The 9,886-nt window shown below is 31.2% G+C and overlaps 2 protein-coding genes across 15 annotated transcripts in view; one reads left to right on the plus strand and one right to left on the minus strand.

Moving 5' to 3' along the window:
• LOC107069819 (uncharacterized protein CG43867) overlaps window positions 1–6,736 on the plus strand; it is a 139,502-nt gene extending 132,766 nt beyond the window's left edge. For 6 of the 12 annotated variants that reach the window (XM_015327435.2, XM_015327445.2, XM_015327428.2 and 3 more), the window contains exons 9-21: window positions 40–276; window positions 386–677; window positions 767–1,040; window positions 1,113–1,502; window positions 1,575–1,793; window positions 3,980–4,272; window positions 4,362–4,695; window positions 4,768–5,007; window positions 5,079–5,215; window positions 5,309–5,438; window positions 5,521–5,730; window positions 5,815–5,950; window positions 6,034–6,736. In XM_015327435.2, the coding sequence (XP_015182921.2) occupies window positions 40–276; window positions 386–677; window positions 767–1,040; window positions 1,113–1,502; window positions 1,575–1,793; window positions 3,980–4,272; window positions 4,362–4,695; window positions 4,768–5,007; window positions 5,079–5,215; window positions 5,309–5,438; window positions 5,521–5,730; window positions 5,815–5,950; window positions 6,034–6,098 (2,957 nt within the window). In that variant the 3' untranslated portion in view covers window positions 6,099–6,736. The remainder of the gene's footprint in view (window positions 1–39; window positions 277–385; window positions 678–766; window positions 1,041–1,112; window positions 1,503–1,574; window positions 1,794–3,979; window positions 4,273–4,361; window positions 4,696–4,767; window positions 5,008–5,078; window positions 5,216–5,308; window positions 5,439–5,520; window positions 5,731–5,814; window positions 5,951–6,033) is intronic. The other 6 variants (XM_089170003.1, XM_089170006.1, XM_089170004.1 and 3 more) reach the window with 6 other exon arrangements.
• A 519-nt stretch (window positions 6,737–7,255) lies between these two features.
• Window positions 7,256–9,715, minus strand: Naa20A (N-alpha-acetyltransferase 20 A). 3 transcript variants are annotated; one of them, XM_015327725.2, is made up of 7 exons: window positions 9,367–9,627; window positions 9,229–9,253; window positions 8,931–9,021; window positions 8,673–8,802; window positions 8,473–8,609; window positions 8,306–8,398; window positions 7,256–8,161 (listed from the first exon to the last, which is right to left on the minus strand). In XM_015327725.2, exons 1-6 carry the CDS (start codon window positions 9,417–9,419, stop codon window positions 8,313–8,315), a joined length of 522 nt encoding a protein of 173 aa, XP_015183211.1. In that variant the 5' UTR covers window positions 9,420–9,627; the 3' UTR covers window positions 7,256–8,161; window positions 8,306–8,312. The 3 variants fall into 3 exon arrangements, with proteins under 3 accessions (XP_015183211.1, XP_089026172.1, XP_015183202.1); XM_089170046.1 differs by lacking the exon at window positions 7,256–8,161 and adding an exon at window positions 9,634–9,715 and having other exon boundaries at window positions 8,247–8,398; window positions 9,367–9,484; XM_015327716.2 differs by lacking the exon at window positions 7,256–8,161 and having other exon boundaries at window positions 8,247–8,398.
• Between the last annotated feature and the right edge of the window lie 171 nt (window positions 9,716–9,886).

Genomic DNA, 9,886 nt, shown 5'->3' on the forward strand with positions numbered 1-9,886 from the left:
ATAATCGATACTAGTAAGTTGTTCCGATTTGTTTTCTAGGACGTGCTAGCCAAATCAGATCAATGCCGTTTGGTGACAGTTCCGATGACAGTTCGGACGGTGAAGAACATCCAAATCAAACAGAAACCAATACTAGAATTACCAATAGTTCTTCAGATAATACAGATTCTTCTCTCGGTAGTGGTAGTAGTCCTTCGAAGAGCGTGAAAACTACTAGCAGTTTAAGTCCAGCAAAAAGAAGCTCCAGTGGTTCTCCCAGCAAAAGCGTAAAACGTGGTTAGTTTCTAGATAATGAACTTTACTATTTGTTTGTCCTAGTTAGTTTTGTTATTCGTTGAAAAGTATCGAAGAACTCCCGGCAACTTTGAAATTCTACTTTTCACAGATACCTCACTTGAATCTGGCTTGTCAGAAGATTATGCCATACCACCTGACGCATTGAGCTCGACGTCTCTCGAGTCAAGCATGCCCAGTCTTTTGATGCGAGTTTCCGGTGAAAGTCCTAAGAAACAGGAATCTTTAGAAAAGACTGGACACTTGGCGAAACTTGGTGGAAAGTTGAAAACTTGGCGTAAGAGATGGTTCGTTTTAAAGAACGGAGTGCTAACTTATTGGAAAAGTCAAAACGACGTCAATAGAAAACCTCAGGGTCAAATTGTTTTGGACGAAGTTTGCAGGTAAATATGATCAAATAAATTTTATTAATGTTATTTGTATTATTTTATTATCAAAATGTTTAACAAATTTTTGTTTCTTTATTTGCCAGGATAAATAGGGCGGAAGGTGCTGCTACGTTTGAAATTTCTACCGGCAAGAAGACCTACTATCTAACTGCGGATTGCATTGCAACGATGGAAGATTGGATTAGAGTTCTACAGAATGTACAAAGGCGGAATGCAACTAAATTACTTCTCAGTAAGGAAGACAACAAACCTACGATACAGGGCTGGTTAACTAAAGTCAAAAATGGCCACGCCAAGAAGTGTTGGTGCGTTCTTATTGGAAAAATGTTCCTGTATTTTAAGTGCCCAAATGATACGGTAAGTGTGCATATATATATCAATGATAACATATTGAACGATGGGATATTATAAGTATATTATGTTTTCTAGAATCCTATCGGTCAGATAAATATGAGAGACGCCAGAGTGGAGGAAGTGGAACACGTGTCAGACAGCGATAGTGAGGAAAGAGACGCCGAGTGTCCTCATGAAAGAACAATTGGAATCTTTCCAACGCATCAAGGTCCTACATATCTGTTAATGCCTCACAAACAGGATAAAGACAATTGGTTATACCATTTGACGGTTGTCTCGGGTGGTGGACCAAGCGCGGGAACTCAATACGAACAGTTGGTGCAAAGGTTAATGGAAACTGATGGTGATCCTAGCTGTGTACTCTGGAGACATCCTCTTTTACTACATACGAAGGAAAATATTACCAGTCCGTTAACTAGTTTAACATCTGAAGCCTTGCAAACAGAAGCTATTAAACTTTTTAAGGTTAGTGCTAGCAAAAATCCAAGTGTATCATATTTTGATACACAACATTATCAAAATTGTATTGTTCAATAGGCTTGTCAGCTGTTTATGTCGGTTGCGGTAGAACAAGCAGGCATTGATTACCACGTGGTCCTGGCACAAAATGCGTTACAGCAATGCCTAGATCAGCCTGAACTTCAATCGGAATTTATATGCGCATTGGTAAAGCAGACAAGTCGTCACACACAACACCGTTTGGGCGTACAGGTAAAAAAGGCCGCCAGACTTGTGTCGCTGGGTACTGCGCGCGTTGTAAGTCCTGCTTATTGTTTAACAAACACTCTTTGCCCTGTACCATTTTTTCAAATTGTCTGAATCGTGCGAAATATCGTACGAATTATACATATATATGTTAACTCGTCTCGTACGAGTAGCTTTTGTACTGTAAACCAAAAAAAAAAAGAAAATATTCTGCATCGTGATACACGTCGAACGTTTAATGTGCTTCTGTGTGAGAAGAATAAATAAGTAAAAAATGGTACATTGGGTACGCTTAGTCAAGTATTATACGTAATCATTCAATTCATATAAGCGAGATATTAAAATAATTAATTTTTTTTATATTTTTTTATATTGTCTATCTCTTACATTAGAAGAACTAACTTTATTACTCGATTAACCATCGTAGAACCATGCGTTTTTTCTCTCTCTTTCTCTTTCTCTCTTTCTCGCCAATAATACTTGACGAAGTTTAACAAAAGGAAAAAAAAAGAAAAAAAAATTAAAAAAAAAAAAAAAAAGAATTTTAGTTTTAACAATTCATTCATATTTCATTTTCATTTGCCGCTTTGAGTGTGCTGCTCCTAGGCTCTTTTATATATTATTATATATATTATATATTTATATATATATATATATATATATATATATATATATATATATTTCTCAACTGCATGCGTTTGTTTTTTCTCTTCTGGACATATTATTAATTTATAATAAGTTTTTTGGTTTGTTGACTATATTTTTTTTCCAATTATTTTTTTTCATTTTTACTATACAAATCGTACTTTTTAATATTTATACATCATACCCGATCACCTCACCCAACCTTACGCCCTTCATGTGAGCCGAACATATTTCGACAATTTTCTCATCGTGCAAACGCCATAATTTTTCTTTTCCATTATTAATCATCGATCGCATTTCTCTTTCTATTTTTTTGTCAATATCATAAATATATTTTGATAAAAACAAAAAAAGCGTTTCGCATCCTATATTATATAAATATTTATATAGTATATCAAAATAGTTGTCAAAATACGTTCTGCGGCACACACACTTGCAGAATGGTATGTTGGTGTACATAAGAACCACACACAGAAAAACATCTTTTTTAGATTGTTGTTTTGTTTTATTTTTCTCTCTATCTCAAACGATTCTTTTATTTATTTTTCTGCAATAGCTCATATTTTCAAATATTTTCTCTGTTTGAATGCTGCTTAGAGAATTAGATCTTGATCGCTCGTATAAACAAATCAATCAATCAATCAAACAAACAAACCAACCAACAAATGAACAGACAAACAAAACAAACAAACTATTAAAAATTATCCTTTTTACAATTAAATAAACTAAGGCTAGTTATCTTTCACTAGTGAATCATTTTTTTACGAAAATCTTTCATCGTAGTATGCAAAATATAAAATTTTCTTGGATAATATACATGTATATATTTGTAAAAGCACAAATATATATATATACATACATGTATATTTTTTATACAGCTTGGCAAAGTAAAAAAACAAAAAAGAATAAAAATCACGTTCATTTTCTTAAATTAATAAAAATGAGCGCAAAAGGAACGGTGACGCTTTCTCTTTCAAAGTTGTAGAAAAAAAAGGAAAAAAAAATAGAAAAATAGAAAAAATAGAAAAAGAAATTAGACTCACATGGCCTTTTAAAAGCGCTTTTATCACATCCACATTTATTAATTTCATCGATCTTACGGTCCATGCATTTTTATTGTGATTAACATATAGAGAGTTACGTTTGGAATATATTTATAGTTCAATTCCCATTCACATATATTATAATATACTAACTACTTGCCATTGATAAGAAAAAATAAAAACAAAAAGGTTCATTGTATTAAACAAAATACAGTCTCACGAGACTCGATGAATTATTACAGTTTCTTATTTTCGAACAATTATTCTAGAAAATATAAATTCATTAGTTGTTTATATATATGTATACATATCTACACATATATATAAACATATATATATCATGTCATTATTCATGTTATTTCAAATTGTTTATTTGATGAATTAAAAAGATCCGTGTTAAATGAAAGCTTCTTCCTTAAAAAAGAAAAATGAAAGAAAAAAAAGAAAAATATTGAGAAAAATATTAGACGTCTCATCGAGAAGACGTAGACGATAGAATAGGTATGGTTCAGTATAGGGATGTAGTAGTATGCCAGCATACCATTGCAGCAGCTCCTCCTCTGCGCCACGCAATCGCTCTTCACCTGCGATACGCAAAGTCCCGCGGCAAATGGCAGCGGTGAAAATGCGGACGCACAATCGACGGCCTCGTCTTCTCACAGTCCTCCGCTCACGCAGGGCCATTCGACATCGACTATCTTGGATTGCAAAACTAATCCTGCCCAGTACGTTCTTATCCAAGGATGGCAACTACTTTCAATGGCAGTTTCCCTATTTCTACCAAGGAACAATCGGCTATTGTGGTATTTGAAGTTACACTTGCAAAGGAATGCTGACAGCAAGTAAATATTATTTGATTTGTTTTTTTTTTTTCTATTACATTTGACGATGATATTACTAATGTTTTTTTTTTTATTTGATTGATTTTTAGAACGGAATGTGGTAAATACGCAGCCTATTGTGAGAGAGCTTTAGAAAGAACACTGCAAAACGGTGGAAGGGAAGTTAAACCATCACGTATGGAAGTACTTTCTATATTCATGAAAAATCCATTCCATCATTCTTTGCCACATTCTATACCTGTACACTTTTTAAATGGCACTTATCAAGTAGTCGGTTTTGATGGTAGTACTACGATAGAGGAATTTATAAATACGTTAAATCAAGAGATTGGTTGTCGGGACGTACATCAATCGGGTTTTACATTATTCAGTGATGATCCTATTGAAAAAGATCTCGAACATTTTATCGATCTTCAAGCGAAGGTATTAAATATAGAAATGAAATTATACGTTATCGAATAAATTATGTGATTTTATATTAATCATTTATTTCAGCTTTGTGATATTATTTCGAAATGGGAGACAGCTTTGCGGGAAAAAAGATCGGGCAAATTTGAAAATACTAGAGTTATACAATTGACGTACAAATCGCGATGTTATTGGAGACAAGCAGCTAAAATGGAAACCGACAGGGAAAGATTATTATTGTGTTATCAAGTAAATCAACAAGTAGTACAAGGAAAATTTCCTTTGAATCGTGATCTTGCTTTTGAGCTTGCATCATTGATGGCACAGGTCTGTTTAATGTCAAAATTCACCTTTTACATCGAGTCACTTGATTTTTTTTATGTTCCTTTATATTACAGATTGATTTTGGGGAATACAATAATGACAAAGCACGTGGAAGCGGTCCTGGAAGTAATCCGCATCCTCTAGTTCATCAAGCATTAGATAAATTTTTTCCAATACGTTATCGGATCAACATCACTAATGATCAATTGAGGTATATATAACAGAATAATCGTTAAATGCATATTAATATTATTACAGGTTAATCTTCAAACAGTAATATGTAAATTAAAAAATTGTTATGCAGAGAATTGCAGGAGAAACTTCAAGAAAAATGGATAGCTTTACGTGGACGCAGTGTATTGGATTGTGTTCGTATATATTTAACGTGTACCAGAAAGTGGCCTTTTTTCGGAGCTACACTTTATCAAGCTAAAGTAAATATTATCATTGATGCGAAAAAAAATCTAAATGTATATTAATAATACATGATAAATCATCGAAAATAATATTTTCCAGTTGAAACAAAATGATCCGGTAACAGTTTGGATAGCAGTTAACGAAGATAGCGTAACGTTACTCGAATTACAAACAATGGCAGTAATGTGCCGTTATAATTACGCAAATATAGTCACTTTTGGAGGCTGTTTAGATGATTTCATGCTGGTTGCTTGCCCAGACGAGGGTGCCGCGGAACAAAAACTTCTTTTCGCTCTTTCCAAACCGAAGGTATATGCGATTTTAAATTTAACATATTTTATTTAAATTATATGATTTGAATAAATAAAAATAATATACACGCGTGGCTTACAGATATTAGAGATAACGCTATTAATAGCTGATTACATGAATGCACTTGGACACGCTTTACCTGGCACCCCTCAAATGAATACTTTAACACGCAATGGTTCACACAGATCTATAAAATCGACTCTTAGACCTGCTACTGGTTTGTAAAGAATTATTTTGTTAATCTCATTTTAATGAAACCAAAAAAAAGTAAGATTATGACTCGACAACATTTTATTTTAGGTTCAAGTTGTCTTCCAACACAGCCGGATATTTTGAAATCAACTCCAGATCACCAAAGACCTTAAAAAGACTGGTTGGATTATATTTGAGAATGATGTGAAAGAATGTGTTTACTGACTTATCAAAGTTTGACCGATTGACCGATTGTCAAGGCACTAACTTTATATACAAAGGTATAATCTACTGTATTATAAGGATTAAAAAAAAAGAAAAGGAAATAACAGATAAACTATTTGTGCAAATGGTATATTGGATAGCATTAGAACGAGAGAAAGCGAGAGAGAAAGAGCAGTGAGTGCAGCAATTATTTTGGTTGTGTTTTGTGTAAATTAGAATGGAAGCTTGTAGATGACTTTTATGTAAATATTTAACGGCGCATATAGCACAGAGAGACCATGTACCATGTGTATATATGGTGCAACAGAATGACTGAAAATTACTCGAATCGATTTGTAACACTGCCTAATTAGTATGTCTAATTACATCGAATAATAATTTTCATTTTAAAAAGCTGAGCATCGTGCGGAAACGTTTTGCTACCGTATTTATATACCAAATACGAATCTCTAGTATAAAATACTAAATTTATGTGATGTATCACGTACTATGTACATATATATTAATCAGAATTACTGAATGTGTCTAGAAATTTAGTATTAAAACAAAATAATAATAATTATAAGAAGAAGAAGAAAAAAAGAAATACACAGATTAAACAAAAAGTAATATGCGATAACTATTACTCTCTGATACATGAGAGAGCATGTCGAATAAATATAAAAATTAATAATTAATAAATAACAAACAAAAAAAAAAGACAAGAAAAAATGTACTTCTTGCCAAACAAAGTGCGGTAATAATACAACAGCTTTTGTACAACTCGTATGTGAAAAATCAATTTAACAAAAACGGTGTGAATTGAACTGAATTCCTATATTGTCAGAGCGCAGAAAATAAATAAAAAAATAAGATGTTTTTAGATGCTATTGATTTGGAGACATTTTGACAATTTTTTTCTTCCGCGTATCGTATTATCTGTTTAAAAAAAAAAATGATTATATGAGTACCGAACACCTCGACGGGGATAAAGGAATATAAAATGAAGCTATCGTTTTTTCAATCACTTCGAACGACGGACCTCGGAAAAGATTTTTTCTATATACCGAAAGTAATGTGACAAAACTTCTTATATATTGTATTATTATATAATTCTGATAAAATAGCTAGTCTCATATAGTTTATATTTATTTAATATGTAAACGAATATCTTTTTGTTTATATAAAGACACGACCAAATAGATGTAAAGGGGAACATATTTTATTTAAACATTTTTTAGCATCGTTCCTGCATAGTAAAAGAAAACACACAAGCGCAAAAGAAATACACATTATTCGAATTTTAATTTATATAATATTCTCTTATAGAAGTTTTGTATATGGCTTGAACGTGTGTCCCTACGTAACTAGTTAATGTCTTCCTTCTCATTAGTAAAACACAAGCGAATATATAAAGTTGAAGTAGGGCTTAGATCGTACAATAACGTACAAAACTTCTATAATTTGATATTATTATTTTGAGAAATAGGCTGAGTATGATCGTGCCTCATCCCTTTGAGCAGAATAGATGAATAAATAATATCTATGCACAGCTTATCGTTTGGCGCATTAAAGATTTATATAAATTATTCGAGATCCTCAGAAAAAATACTGGAAACAGTACAAAGATATGCAAGAACGACACTTTGTCCTTAATTTTTATAATATGCAAAACTAAATACTATTATGTAGGTGCTTAGCACCTTTGTATCATGACGCAGTGAAATCATTCATTCTGTAAATATCATATATTAGGCTTAAGTTTTTAAATGTAGTAGAGTCAATATAAGAGGAAGAAGAAGAAAAAGAAGAAGAAGAAGAAGAAGACAGCCATTAAATAACAATCGTCATGAAAAAATTATTCAACCTGTGTATGTCAAAGATGGCTGTCTATAGTATTCTACTAAGCCTACCATCTTACATTTCTATTTATTATTTATTCGCATAAAGTGGCGCATAAAGGCATGATGAGCGGTGACAAGCAGGAAATATTGTACTATTGTACAGAAAAGCAAAAATAAACTGCTTGAATCTGCGGACAAGAGAAAACCTGTACCTTTACCTTTTAATTTAATAGAAATCATCTTGAAAACTAAGTAAGATTAATTGATGCAATATAATGAATGTTCCTTTTTATTCCTTTCATTTTTAATAATACATAAATATTTAAATGTACCTTAGTATTAATCGACTTCCTCCGGTCTAACAGGATGAGTTAATGGTATTACGGATTTTTTAGTCACATCTCTTGAAAGTGCTTTTCTCATATCTTAAAAATATATTCGAAAGATATTAAATTAACGTATTAAAAATTAATTTTTATCTTGTTAATTAAATAATTACCGTAAGCATTTTCATCAGGATCTCCATTATAATATTCTAATACTACTCTGTACACAATATAACCCAATTGCTGATACATCTTAATAGCCACTTTGTTACTAACTCTTACAAACAAATCCACAAAGTATGCTTGTTTCCTATAAAACAAAACACACATTTAATTATTCTCTTGTTTATTTATTTTCATTTCAAAAACTTACTTTTCCGATAATTCTTCTAAAAATTTAATCAACATTGCTGCTAAACCAAGTCTTCTGTGATCAGGTGAAACGGTAAGAGCTGTTACATGACCGTGCCAATTTTCTGCAATACCTTCCGCCTTTCCCATAACTACAAAATAATATTTAAATGAACATAATAATCCTATAGAAATACATTATGGTGTCATTTTTATTAAATCAGCATATAAAATATAAACTGCAAATATTATTCCATGGAAGGTAATCTTTTGTACTTACTGTAGCCCATAATTTCACCGCTTGGTGATTCAGCGACTTGGAAATATTCCGGCCAGTGTGCCAAATATTGCATATAAAAGGATAATCCATACTATATAAATAAAAAATTAAGGAACAATATAGGATTGTCAAATAATGACAAATAATAACAGTTAGCTTTTCAACCCACCCACGTATGGCGTGTATTTGCACATTTATATATATATATATATATATATACACATTATTATATAATTTTGAATTAATACCTGTATATATATAAAATTATTTTCATTAATATTTAAAATGAAAAGGATACTGTCTCCGTAAGTGGATCTAGATTCCTAAAAAACAAAATAAAAAGTATTAAGTAATATAAATCCAAGTTAAAACGTAACGTAATGAAAAAGAAAAAGTTAGGTTATATTGTTTGCAATATCTCGTATAACTTACGTACACGTTATTAAATTTGAATAAATCGGTGCACGTGAAGGGTCTCAGTGTAGTCATTTTTTCTTATAAAAAAAATCCTTTTATGATTCTAAAAAAACTTAGTTAAATACAAAATAACTTATCTGTAAAAGGGAATAAATTTCATTAGAACAAAAACAAAGACAGATTAATAAAATCTAATTAACACATTTAAATATAAATGTTAATAAAATTGATATTTCTTTATTTAATTTGTTATTAAAAATTATATTTTGTATCACAATGCACATACACTAGATTAAAAGTTGTCAAAAATTGTCTATCAACACTCAGAATGGTAAACCTAATATGGCTGCCAACAATGTAACTTTTATCTAGAGACTTTAGATTTAGTAATATTTATATGGTTTCTAGTTTTATTAGTTATTTTTTAAAAAGAATCATGCATCTTTTTTTCAAACAATCTTGTAACTATCATTTTTATCTATTATTGTTTACTTATTTACATTACTTACTGTATTATTTTATTTAATCACGAGCTTCAT

Source organism: Polistes dominula, unplaced genomic scaffold (assembly GCF_049000335.1).
Source record: "Polistes dominula isolate Pdom_NZ unplaced genomic scaffold, Pdom_raw_medaka contig_15, whole genome shotgun sequence".
NCBI classification, from domain to species: Eukaryota; Metazoa; Arthropoda; class Insecta; order Hymenoptera; family Vespidae; genus Polistes; species Polistes dominula.

Coding starts and splice junctions, on each gene's coding strand:
- Naa20A (XM_015327725.2), bottom strand. CDS start 9,419: ATGACTACACTGAGACCCTTCACGTGCACCGATTTATTCAAATTTAAT. Junction 9,022..9,228: donor TAGATCCACTTACGGAGACA/GTATCCTTTTCA, acceptor TTATTTATATAG/TATGGATTATCCTTTTATAT. Junction 8,399..8,472: donor TCCTGATGAAAATGCTTACG/GTAATTATTTAA, acceptor TATATTTTTAAG/ATATGAGAAAAGCACTTTCA.